General features: G+C 40.0%; 1 protein-coding gene across 8 annotated transcripts in view; it reads right to left on the bottom strand.

Annotated features, from left to right (window-relative positions):
* The window catches only part of usp32 (ubiquitin specific peptidase 32), a 66,004-nt gene that overhangs the window by 9,744 nt on the left and 42,790 nt on the right, over positions 1-13,470 (bottom strand). For 4 of the 8 annotated variants that reach the window (XM_067593827.1, XM_067593829.1, XM_067593830.1 and 1 more), the window contains exons 15-27: positions 11,714-11,854; positions 10,696-10,861; positions 6,863-7,017; positions 5,431-5,512; positions 5,204-5,278; positions 4,289-4,427; positions 4,094-4,199; positions 3,724-3,897; positions 2,484-2,658; positions 2,233-2,384; positions 1,131-1,242; positions 836-1,035; positions 478-662 (exon numbers count right to left, since the gene is read on the bottom strand). In XM_067593827.1, coding sequence (XP_067449928.1) covers positions 478-662; positions 836-1,035; positions 1,131-1,242; positions 2,233-2,384; positions 2,484-2,658; positions 3,724-3,897; positions 4,094-4,199; positions 4,289-4,427; positions 5,204-5,278; positions 5,431-5,512; positions 6,863-7,017; positions 10,696-10,861; positions 11,714-11,854 — 1,862 coding nt within the window. Of the gene's footprint in view, positions 1-477; positions 663-835; positions 1,036-1,130; positions 1,243-2,232; positions 2,385-2,483; positions 2,659-3,723; positions 3,898-4,093; positions 4,200-4,288; positions 4,428-5,203; positions 5,279-5,430; positions 5,513-6,862; positions 7,021-10,695; positions 10,862-11,713; positions 11,855-13,470 lie in introns of all 8 variants that reach the window. The other 4 variants (XM_067593833.1, XM_067593834.1, XM_067593835.1 and 1 more) reach the window with 2 other exon arrangements.

Raw genomic sequence — 13,470 nt, 5'->3', positions numbered from 1 at the left:
TGAATCTGAGTGATTCAAGAGGGGCACTTTTACCAGTGTCTGTATGTGGGCTGCAATGAATTGCATTAAGCTAAGGAGCGGAAATGGATCAGGCTTTAGATAACTGATACTGATCAGGCCTGATCCTGATTGTACGGATTGGCTCAGGCCATTCTTCATCGTCTTTCCTCTGTTATGTAACACTAAGTGATGGGACTTTGCCCTCACAGAATCTACTCTCTCCCTGTCAACTGTTCAATAAACAAGTGTAACAAAAGTAACCTCTGGCATTTTAGGGAAGTGCACTTGTTTGTGGCCCAGAGTCAGATGGTCCATATCAATTTCCTCTTAGTAAGTTCAGTACAAAGATACCAGCATTGTGACATGTTGAGCTAAGACTGGAACCAGAGAGAAACTGCTAGCCTAGCTCTATCAAAAGCACCATTTCTGCAAAAAAATGTTGAAGAGTTCTTTAAATTTGATTGTTCATCAGCCTACCAGTCCTGGGCGTGGTTGCTGGCTTCCTGTGGGGGCAGTGGGCTCGCAAGTCGGGACACTTGGATCCAGACGGCGTCGTACAGGTCTTTCTTACTGGTGTGGACAGTGCAGGGAACAATAAGCGGCATGCCAAACAGACTGGGTCGGTTCTTCTGAGATGACAGAAAGTACAGCTCCGTACGCATCTGAAAGAAGACACAAATACATGTAAGTGGTATTGAGAGCTGGGACACAACAACGGAAATCTTTTAGCAAACTATCAAAGGCAGCAAAGCAACTGTGATAGGTTATATAATGTAGTGGAAAATATTTTATGATAAATAATTTAGCAGTGATAAAGCATGTGACATGTTCTCACCATCTTCCTGTGCATGGCGATGATGTATCCTATGAAGGGGCTCTCCTGCACTGGTGTGATGTGACCGTTGGCGACTCCGTTAGCCAGGGGCGTCTCTGGGCTGCAGGGCACCATGGTGCTGGGCCCACCGTTGGGGATGAGGACGGGCTTATTGCCCAGGTGTCCATTAGCAGCTGACCCATTGGCTATTGGAGTGATGTCTAATGAAGGACAGGAGAGAGGAAATGAGAAATTGGATTCTCAGACACATAGTAAAAAGAACCCAAACTCAGAGTGTGCAAGTGGCCAGGCTCACCTGTCTGTGTGGGCGAGCTCAGTGATGTTGGTGAACCTGGCACCGGGATCTCGAAAGCGCACAGGAAGCCGTTGACAGACAGACGGACCTTCTGGTTGTCCTGAGGAAAGTTCTAAACATAAAGCATTTGGGAATCAGACGGTGGTTCATGTATCTCCATTACACTGCATGTGTAATAGAGATACTTGCATTAAGTAGTAAGAGATACATCCTCATATTAAATATAATTCCAACTGAAACTAACACAAGGTAGCCTGTAGAAGTCTACATAAGTCAGTCTGCATCACTGAGAATTCACTGTTATTAGTTAAATGGAGAGGAGCTCTGTAAGGAAGAGCTCTGCTCTGTCTGTCTGTCCTCTCCTTTTACTGCACTGTCATTCTGCTCCTACACACACACACACACAAAAGAAATCAGCAGCCTCTATCACTAACACGGTTATATCAGTAAGCCACGCTTCAAAAACAAGGTCGAGGGTAAGTGAGAAATCTTGTCATTGACCTGCTGCAGGTATATACAGATTTAAAGAAAGCAGGTTACTACAGTGCATGTAAATACCTTCCCAAATTACCCACATAACCTGGTTTCTCTGAATAACCTGGTTATGTAAGTGCCTGTAAACAAACTGACAGTGAGACATCAAAGTTCCTTATTCTGGCCAGCCTGCAGGTACTGAAAGCCATACACACTCTGTCCATTTTTTGATGTATAAGAAGAACTATGAATGTTAAATTCTGTGCTGTGGTGGCCTCAGGGTTTAAGGCTCTGACCACACAATCACAACATCACCGGCTCGATTCCAGCCAGATGTTTCTCCATCTCTCCCTTCATTTCCTGTCTCTGCAGCTGTCTTTCACTTGTATTTTGTCTTTTTACATAATTAGCAGAATTATGTAACAATAAAAATGTCAAAATAATCATTATTACATGCATTGTTTGCAGTGTCAAGTCTAGTAAGCACAAATGACAACGGAAAATGCAATTTCATTTATAAACACTGTCCTCGTCATACTGAGGGTAAGTGAGAAAAAGTTTTTGTTTTGTTACTGGCTACACTTTCTGTGCAATGAGGCCTGCGGTGTGGTCTGCAGAGTCTCAGTACCTTGATGTTGGAGGTATGGACCTCAGCCAGGAGGATCTGCTCGGGCTTCAGGCTGCACAGTTCACTCAGCTGTTTCTTCAGCCCTGTGTACTTCTCATCCATATTTAACCTCAGGCCGTAGCGCACCGGTGTGGAACCATCCAGTTTAATGACTGGAAACACACAACACACACAAGTCAAGTCATGTCATATTATTTAAAAAAAACGATTTTAATTTCAGAGTCTTTGTTCCAGTCCTGCAGCTTCCTCACCAGTGATCTCCAGGTGCATGGAGCTGTCCATGGGTAGAGGCAGAGACAGGAAGTTGAAGGGGTCAAAGCGAGCGCTGATGTGGCCGCAGGTCTTGCACTTCACCTGGGACTTGAGCTGACCGTGGAACAGATCCACCACGATGGAGCGGTTCCTACGCAGGTGGTTCTCCCACGCCTTTAAGTGGAGAAGTGCACACACACACACACACACACACACACACACACACACACACACACACAGAGACACACAGAGACAGAGTGGTGAGATCACCCACCGCTAATCCTGCAAATCCCTACCCTCAGGACAAACAGAGAACAAACAGAACACCAATACGGCCACATTACCAATTTAAAGGAGTGCTTGGCTGATGAACTGACTGCTATTGAATGCTCTCTCTTCTCCTCAGGCTCTGACTTTCAGAATGGACACCACAGGATGTGACAGCTAATTTCCTAAACTCTCATCTCTCCGAGAAGGGGAAGGCTCATTTTTGTATTTTGTGTTACATTTAAAGCTGTAATTCATTTCAATACACATCAAACCAGAACCACAGTGCAGTAGATGGTGCATCATAAAGTCGACAGGGTCTTTATTGACTTCTACTTTAAAGTTTGAGCAGAATGGGCAGAATGCACATGCCGTTTCATTAAACACAGGACCTTACGACACACCAAGGCCTGAATATTCTATTTTTAAGTCACTTAACTGTAGGTTAACTGTTAGGTGAAAAAGATGCATATTTTTGCACTTAGAGCACTGAAAGTGTGGACTATGCCGGCTATATCTGAAGCACACACTACTGTTGACTTTAGCCACCATATGAGGTAAATATATCTGAGACAATGAAAAGGATTTCTAACTAGCAAAACTCACCTTCTAACCTTTTTTGGAAAAAAACTCCTTGCATATTGATATTTCAACAAGTTTTGCTTTCCAGTTATTGTCATTGTGAACTGCTCGGTGAGTATGGGGCTGTGAACAGTTGAAGCATTTCCACTAGAACAGCTTATTGTCATCTACAAAATGAAAATGACTGTGCTAGTAGTTATAATTCCTTGGATGACAATAAAAGTTTATGAAAGTCATTATTCACTTAATGCCCTTTAAGTGCAAGCACCGCAGGCTGATCAGCAATAAATTAACTTCTCTGTAGCTTAGCCTAGATCATTATTCCACAGCAAGATTACCACATATAGTGTTGCAGATAATAGTAACGATAAAAATAGAGTTAACTCAGACCTCAGAGGCCACCTCCCAGTCGGGCCGGCCATCGCTGTCCTTCAGTTCCACGTAGGGCTTCTCATGGACTCGATTCAGATCTTCATGGAGGCCGTCCAGCAGGAAGGCTAGCAGCTCCTGGGAGTCCTGCTGCTGGAAACCATTGAAGCGAGGGGCGTACTTCGCTATTGTCCACTAGAGAGGAAGATATGACATAATCAATCTTATTTCTATATGTTATTTAAAGCTCTTTAAAAGTACCTCAGTGGCAGTGTAACAGATTTAGACACAGAACATAAAACCTTTAGGTAGACAGTTCTTAAGACAACTCTTTGATACCTTGTGGCTTCTTCTACACACAAAAGTGGTGTATGAAAAAAGTGCTGCTCACCCTGAGTTTGAGTGGAGCCACGTTCTTCTGTGTCCCGCTCCACAGTTCCATCACCAGGTCACCATAACACTTGGCCATGTGACCTCGCATCCCGATGGGGTTGGTTCTGTAAACGCATCGACATGCTGAGTGAGATTTACAAGTTCAGGATGATGGCGGAAGGATTTACGCCAGACTGATAGATTGAAATGGCACCTGTTGAGCTCATAGAGGTGTCTTCCTGAGATGAAGTAGTCTGTGAGAGGCTTGGTGTTGCTCACACACTGGATACTGGAGTTCATGAAGCAGGTGTTGCCAAGGTTACTGAGGCCAGTGGCTCCTTTCTCTGTGGGAACTGGAGGGAAAACAAAGACATATCGGTTGCATTTAAAGGAATATTTGACTGAAGAAAAACCACTGGCTGAGCAGGACAGATGTTTCCTTCCCAACACCATTAATGACCTGAATATCTTTTACTGTTTCACATGAAAAATTGTTAAAAATACTGACTCTGTGGATGTGTGACAGCTGAAAATAATCTCTCATCATCATGCTCGGTGTGAACATTAATCAACAGTGACACTTCAGGAAAACCATTTATAGCAATCTTCAGGAAGACTTTTTTCTTTAGTCATTTATGTCTGCTGGTTTATAAATATTATATCTAGGTAATTATTCAATAATAAAAACTTATTTTGTTTTTTGCTAAAAAATTGGAGTGGATATCTAACATTTTCCAATGCTGTATATCATTTAACTTTGTCTTGCTGCTCTAAAATATTAGAGTATAATGTATTAAGTTAAGAGTGGAAAAATGAGGAGTTTTAATCTTCAATACTGAAAAAAACATGAAAGCAAACAAAACATCACATCACCCATTCATTTTTTCTGTCACCATGACCTTGTTGGAGGTATAAAGTATTCTTAAATCAAAAGAAAAAGAAATCATGATTGCAATTACATTTAAGGGAACTGCTACATTAAATGCTATCCATCTCAAACTGATGTCTAATTGCTATTACTGTGTGCTGCAATGGGTAGATGTGTGACAATTGAAAGATTCCAATGGACTATTTTATGCAATGGAGCACATTTCACATCAATTAGCACATGGTTTGTAAAGAAGCTTACCTTTGTGCCTGTCCATCTTACTACTGTTGGCAATGAATGACATTTCCTCAGGCCAGCTCATGTCTTTGTTCCTGACTGTGGACGAAGACAAAAAAATTTCCCTGATTAGCCCATTATGCCCTCAGTTATCAATGAAAATATCTGTTGGTTATAGTGCTAGTTGGTTATAGCGAGTCAGAAAAGAGTTATATTCATTCTGGACAGAAGCCAGAGTGTGTGTTTCATACCCTCAATAACCAGCTGCTGCTCATCGTGGATCTTCAGACTTTCCAGAGTGTGATCTTCATCGTCCAGGAGGGTGAGGTAATTCTGCAGGAAAAGAGTGAAAGGAACATGCTGAACCTGGGTGTAATTCTACCAACATTTACAATATATAATGTCTGATTTGTCAAGACTACAGAATTACTCTGCTCTTTCTTTTACTGTCAAGGACCATCAGGCATAGCTGTATTAACTCGTTAGGGAGTCCTGGGGCAGAAATAAGGTGCTGGGCCCCAATTAACCCCCCTGTTCCTCCCACTCTATGTACAATGTACACACTTTTAATGCACTGGAATATTAACTGGCCACAGGTTTTCTGGGTAATAAATTCACTTAGAAATATGCAATAACAAAACTGAAATACTGAAAAGATTTAAAACTAGATTTTGTCACAGGGCCTCAGGATTAGGTCACAATGCAGGACATACTTAAAGCCCTCTCATGTCAGTTCATATTGTGCAAACCAACAGTTTGACATACAATATGCATGAGGCCCCAGAGCAGTTGCCTGCTTTGCTTTAATTATTCACATTCACTCAAAAACTGTGTATTCAAGGTAATATAGGGAATCATAATCAAATGACCTGTTTTTATTTGCTTGCTGTAATTTTTACCATTATTTATTAATTTGCCACCAAGATGGTCTTCAATCATTTTAAAACATCACTGTATCTACTTGGCATGTTGCTATTAGGTAATGTTATTAACTACGATTATTTATTTGTGAATTTGGCCCACAACAGTACCATATCAACTGGCTCCTGCATTAAATGTATTCTGTGGAGTTCTGACCACTGTTTTCATGCACACACACAAGGATGCACCTGCACGTGGGTGATGTGATACACAATCCAGCCAATGGTTTCACACAATTCTACTGATCTACAGGTGGGTGTAATGTGCCAAGAAACACAGCAACATACTAGCGAAGGCTGGAAAAGACAACAACTGCTAGCAAACACACAATGTGTGGAGTGAATAACACTGAACACAAACTGCTTTGTTTGTTCACAAGAAAACTCCACAGGCACCTTTGAGTTTGTGGCTCTGTCTCGTAGAGCAGGTTCTGTGTCTAGTTTTACAACCTTAATTGTTTTAGTATATATTGCGCTCACGCGGTTCATATGATACTTAAAACAAAGCTGTGTCCAATCAAATAAAGGAAACCTGGGGCCTGGCACTATTGTGGTGGTAATGAGAGGAGGCAGAGTCAGTTGGGGCCCAAGAGAAAATGTTTGCCCTGAGCCCTCTAGAAGGTTAATACAACCATGTTTAGGGTGTAAACTCTCCTTTTAAACCTAGTCTGTTATAGTAAACCTCTGGGCATCATCATCCACTACCCTTTTCCTTGTGATGTACTGTACTGTAGATCTATGTGATGAAAGCTTTGGTGCTCACCTCACTGTTGTAGAGCCAGAGTCTCATGTCCTCCTCCTTGATGCGGAGCCTCTGGGACAGGTAGAGGTGGATGTCCTTGATGGTGCCCATGCGACTGAAGCAGCCTGTGTAGGCCAACACTCGCTTCAGGGGAGCGTTTGGGGATGGCACATTACCTGCTTGGGCACAGAAAGAGGAAAGGAGGCCATTTTAAACATTCACGTACATCTGAACACACCTTCTTCAATTCATTTTAAATCTAATGTGTGTTCTTTTCTCATTTAAATCTACGTCTCAATTGAAATCATCAACTAAAATGGGTCTCTGAAGTCTGATTTGTTGCTATGGTAACCACACCCTCAAGTCTTATGCACAAGCTCACAAATGCAATCAATCACAGGTGTATAATTTCCCCACATGGATACCAACAAGAGCATTCTGCTAACTGAGCATTAGTTGTAAGGAAGCAGCAAGAAAGGACCATTCTGTCAATCAGTGCAGACTTGATTGATCAATCAACTTAGTGTATTTAGTGGACTTAGATTGGATTAAATCAAATACAAACCAATCAATATTAGTCCTGTTAAATGAGGTTTCATCTTATATATCACCTGATAGCGATTTCAAAATGATTGATAAAACTAGTGATTTTAATGTTTGATGTTTAAATGTTACTATTTCTGTCAACAGAGCCTTGCTATTCAATTATATCACAAAATGAATCATCTACACTTGTTGGAGTGCTCCACTATTGCCTCAGGCTTTAGTGCATACTGTAATTAGATCCATGTTAGACATCTGGCCACATGTCTGTGAGTGGGTTTTGATGCCCAGCATTGACAAGGTGCTGCTCAGGCAGAGTATGAGTCATGATGGAAGACGAAGCTCCATTGGGGACTTGGGTCTGCGCTGTGGTCAGAAACCTGATATGTTGACTTGATTTGGAAGAGCGCGCTCATGCCAAGTGCTGATGCCAACCCCGACCCACTGCGTACACTTTATGCATTGTCATCTGCTTTCTTCTTGCAGCTCGGCATATTCTGTTTATAGCTGTACATTATATCCATTTAGACATAATGTAAAAGCATAATAAACATCTCGCTTCAATTATGTAATAGAGTGAATGGGTCTATATATAAAATTTAAACTGAGAGCAAATTGGACCTGAAGTGGAATTGACAGAAATTGAACGTCTTGATTGAGCTTACAGTTGGCAGCTACATAGAACAATGTGAGAGTATAAAAAGCTCAACAACAGACGGGCCTCATTTACGACTGCTATTCAAATGTGCTTGTGCGTCTGGATTTGCTTATTGACGCCAATCTGTCAGCATTCTGTTGGCATAGTGGTTACATCTCATTTTACGTGACGAGGTGGAAGTGATCAGATTACTTTTTTTGTTGTAACAAGTAATGTAACATGTTAGTTTTGCAATTCAAGTGATCACTTACCAAGTTACTTTTTCAAATAAGCATCCATTACTACTTCATTTACTTACGTTACTTCACGTTATCGAGGCAAGCAGTGCGGAATGAGAGACAAGGAGCAGCTCTCAGCAATGTCAACCCTTCATTGACATTTATTACGTTTATTAAGGTAAAAGTACTCTAACACATTACTTTTGTCAGTAGGTAACGTTATGTAATAAGTTACTTTTTAACGGCAGTAATGTCATAACATAATGTGTTATTTAAGTAACATTACCCAACATTGGTGATCACTAACACAGCTCGTACTATTATTGCACAACCATCTGATTCCTCTTTTATTGTTATTTTCTTTATGTTGTGTGTTCTATGTTATTAATACTGTAGCACTTTGAGTTTCACTATGAATGAAAAGTACAAATTAAATGTATTATTATTATAAAATTATAAAAGCATTGACATTTCAACACGTCTTCTGTCACTCATCTGGATAAAAACAGTTAACAGGATGGAATGATAAGATCCATAATTATCAAAGTGCCTAACAAACGCACAGACTGACTAACAGCACAGGTTTGGAGAAAACAGATGGTGAAGGCCACACAGGTAAAAGGTATAAACTAGCCAGCTTGTGGTTGATTGGAATGTAGAACTGAACCAGCAAGGACAAGCTTTGGCATCTCTGTAGTCATAGTGAAACCTAACACAAACACTGACATTTGTGTTCTGACTGAAAACCTCGTTGGCTGAGACGGCTAATAACTAAAACACAAAAAATACATACAGTATGCAGCATAACTCAACATGCTACAAATTAAAGAACAATAAAAGCAAATACAAAAACGCTGCAAAAAGTGTGGAACAAAACGGAAATTTCCAGGCGACACTTTAAACCGATATTTTATTTGTAGTCCAATATAACTGTGAATATTGGCTGTCCTCCTAGAAGCCTTTTACAAATTACTGGCATGTTCATCATTTTAGGTGTCCCCTGGAATTTCTGTTGTGCTGTTTACAGCTTGCAGCTTTTCTGTATTTGCTTGTTTTTCTATTTTTATACTTCTTCATGTTGTGTTAATGTTGTCAAACTGGTGATTGTAGCTCTAAATTTGCTTGTGTTTTAGATGTTTGCAGTTCCTTCTTTCTAAATGTGACGCATGTGTTGTCAAAGCGTTGAAGATGCTTTCTTAATTTGCTTGTTTTCTCAGGCTGCAGTACATTGAGCTCTCCCAGACGCCAAACAAACAGAAACCTAAAAGTGCAAGTAATGCAAACAGATACTCTGTAAAAAAGTGCATATTTACAGCGATCTTTGTTCAACCATGACCACAATGTAGCTTCTCAGAGGGACTAGAGAATGCATCTGATGCTGCCAACATGCACACAAATTGCAGATTTTTACTTTCCAATGCATTTTTGTGAGTGCAGGACTTTTAAGATAATATATTGTGACACTGCACTCGTGATAATACGCACATGCACAGATACAATGCAAAAATAGGTGTTTGGAATACTGGTAAACATACATGATGGATAAAAATAGATAAATTGGTGGTGTTTCTACCATCTTGTTGCACATATGTCACTGACTTTGCTTTAGCACTGTAACCTCACTTATCTTTGCTTTGGAAATAGAGGGCAGAGGTCATGCTGATGATAATTCCAGAGATGCTACTCTTTCCTGCTGTGACGACATTTCTGCAACAATGTTTTTATCATTTCCAAATTTCTCTGTATTTCAAACCAGGTGTAAAGGAGGCCAGTTAGCGGTTTTAAATAACCTGGAATAAGCTTGTATCCATTTCATTTCCTTTTCTCAATTCTAGTGTTTTTTTCCCCTGAAGTATTTGTATTTAGTATTTTATTCTTGTGTTTTGTCATTTTTTCAAGAGATCTGAAAGCTTTAAATAGAGTGGATTAAAAAATGACATGGAATCAATATTTCTGTTTTCTTGCATCAAAAAAGCATGAGCATCTTTGATAAGGTTTGTAGGTTTTAAGTGTTTGTAAAGCCAAATGAGTGATTAAATATGCAAAATCCTAATGGAAAAGTACAAACATGCCTGATATTATTATCATGCCCCAGACTGTTCCAAATATTTTTCCATATGACTCTTTAAAAGTTTGCTTTGTTATGATTCAGTATACTGATAAAGCAGATGAGTGTAGAGCACTTTATCACAGGTTGTCAAAGATAATACTTGAATAGCAAGGTCTGTAAAGACTGAAATGGTTTGGGTTGTGCAACTTTTAAAGTGATCAGCAGTGATTCCCCTTCATGGGCTGTTGGTTTATTCCACTGCCCACTCCGGAGCACTGTCTGGGCTGGATCAGTCCACTCAAGGAGGATTAAAAAGGGGGATGCGGGGATGCTCAATGAAGCATTTGTCGACGGTTGCTCTGGTCTTGCTGCAGGCTTACATTACCTCTTGGGGGGGGTAAATACGGTGGGAACATTCGCAGGCTGGTCATACCCATATTGACCCAGATGTTGGACTGGGGGGAGCGTGTGGCCGGCTGCTGGCGGAGGAAGAGGAGGTAGCGAGGGAAGAGCTCCAGCTCTGCTTGGCCTGTCTTGCTTTCCAGGATTACCTGCAGGGGCGGAAGGGCAAGTTTCAAGTCTCTGCAAGTTGATTTTGATACTTTATTGACATGAATGGAAAGCAATGCCTGCACTGATAAATTATACAAAACTACTGTCTGACTATGGATAGATCACTGACTGATTTTCCAGATCTGCCATAAACAGTCAAAACTGAGAACACTCAGATAAAATGAGAACATGTAGTTATCTTGCCCTTTCATGGTGCAAAACTTAACTGAAAAAATTGGGGAACTGCCTTAAATGTTTGAGCAGATTTTTCTTATCTTCATGCAGTGCATTCATGACACACACACACACACACACACACACTATGTGACCTTAAGGGTCCAAAGCAGCCATGGAAAAGTTCTGTTACACTGTCAGAAGTATATTTATAAATATCTTAGAATAAACAAATTTTTTTTTCGTATTACACTGTTTTTTGGTCTTTGGGTATTTTGAGGCAAGTCTAGTCTGAGTCAAGAGGAAAACTGAAAGTCAGACTTTCAGGTCAGTGAATGCTGATTATTAAAATGACACATCAGAACACTTTACTTTTTAAAAGTGTTTTTCAAAGTCAAACATTCATATGTAAATGTTTTTGCTTCTCACGAGAATAATTCTGTTTTATTACATCATGGGTCTTGTAGTTTTAGAAATAATTCCTAATGTTTCTTATCCTGTTGGATTAAATACAAACATTCTGCCTTTGAAAATAACACATATGTTGTAACAAACTGGAATTATCCTTTAAGTCAGACTCATACTGTGATGTGAATAATATTTCCTGAAGTGCACACCTGCATGACAGAGATAGTGAGGTTCATTAGCTGTGAAGTGTGTGTGCAATAATCACTCACCGGTCGTGGCAGGCTGAGGTTGGCACCATACCAGTGGTAGAGTGCCCGCCACACTGGCTCTGGCACTGTCTCAAAGTCTCGACCAGGCATCAGCTGCAGGGATCGCTTCAGCCTTCCACCCTCCATGGTTAACGTAGGGGCCTGCAGGGGCACAGTACAGCAAAGAAATTTAAATGTGTGCACAAAGGACACTATTATGCCAACTTAAATTACAGATAATAGATTGAGACTGTATCCTGGCACAGGCTGGCAGCCTACTATCATTACAGCAAAATGTAGAGATAAAACAAAAGAAGAAGGAACCACCATCTGGTCCCTTAGAGCCTTTGCCAGCAGAGGAATAGTGCCTCCTAATTAGGAAACTCAGATCATTTGAGGGTTTTAGCTAAGAAGCTGGCAAACGTATTCTTCTAACACACTGTTATGTAATCACAGTCTTTAGCACATACACTGTTGCATGTGCTGAAGATTGTAAATATGGAGCGATAAAGAAGCAGTGAAATTTGCATTTATTGTCTTTCAGAGGTCTGGATCACATCTGTTGTTTAATACCTTTGCTTTGTACAACAGCCTTTTGATTCCTGTGAACAGACGAGTTAGATTGAGGGAACAAACCCAGAGGGAACGTAGTGCCACTGGAGTCTTCTCTGAATCTGAGTAGCTTCACTCTTCTCATATGTCAAACATATGCCAAAGCAAAGCTCTGAACATGATGTATGATGCATGCTACATGATCAACTCCTGACCAGAAGATGTGGTTTTTCAAGACTATCAAGATAGGAAATTTCATAGATATATTAAATAGGAAATGTATTGTAGCCTGTTTATATTCACACAGACAATACAAGAGAAATACAGTAGGAATACATACTGAAAATATGTCAATGTCTATAAAAGTCATAATCCATCTAACATTCTAATGCCAAAATGCTATTTTCAATTATATATTTCTATTTATTATTTTTTGACATTTTTTTAGGCATGCAAAGTTCTACTAAGTAAACCTTTGAACCGTCTGCTTTTTCGCTCAGGTTTTAGCCATGGATACCAGATTTTGTTATTTTCAGAATAAGTTGGGTTACTCAGAATTGAAAAAAAAGTTTTGTGTAATTTAAAATAGTTTTGAGTTTTTTGTTGGTATCTCCACAGGCCAAATATTTACATATGAATGGACAGAGGAAAGTAAGTGTTCCAGGCATGAGAGCCATATTGATGCAACATCCTGAGCCTTAGTTCCCATAAAGTTTTGGGAGTGTAAACAGGAAGTGTAATGTTGCCATGGATTCAAGGGTTTAACAAACTAGATAACACGTGTTAATTAGTGAGCTTTAGAGGTATTGATACATATATTTTAAACTTAGCTATTTTCCTCTTCTTCCACTCTTGATGCTAAGCTAGGCTAACCATGTCCTGACTCCAGCTCTGTAGTTACAGTAGCAGCACACAGGATTGTGATTGATATCAATCTTCTCATCTCACTCTCAGAAAGAAAGCATACACGTGTGTCTCCCTAACTATTTGTTTAAACAACTTTAGGATATGTTCATGCAACAATATAACCTACTGACTCATTGATTTTAAAAACAATGGGTTAGTTGAGATGTTTTTTCATATCTAGTTCTGTTTACAATTCTTATATTGATTTATTTACAATAATATGTTGAAGATTTACAATTCCTGTACAGGCTGTGCCTTGACTGCTGTTTATACCTAACCAGCACATCATCACAATTTTGGCCTGAACACAATTCAGTGTA

This window comes from Thunnus thynnus, chromosome 7 (assembly GCF_963924715.1).
Source record: "Thunnus thynnus chromosome 7, fThuThy2.1, whole genome shotgun sequence".
Taxonomy (NCBI): domain Eukaryota; kingdom Metazoa; phylum Chordata; class Actinopteri; order Scombriformes; family Scombridae; genus Thunnus; species Thunnus thynnus.
Note: the sequence above shows the minus strand (reverse complement) of the source record. Positions and strands in the feature narration are given on the sequence as shown.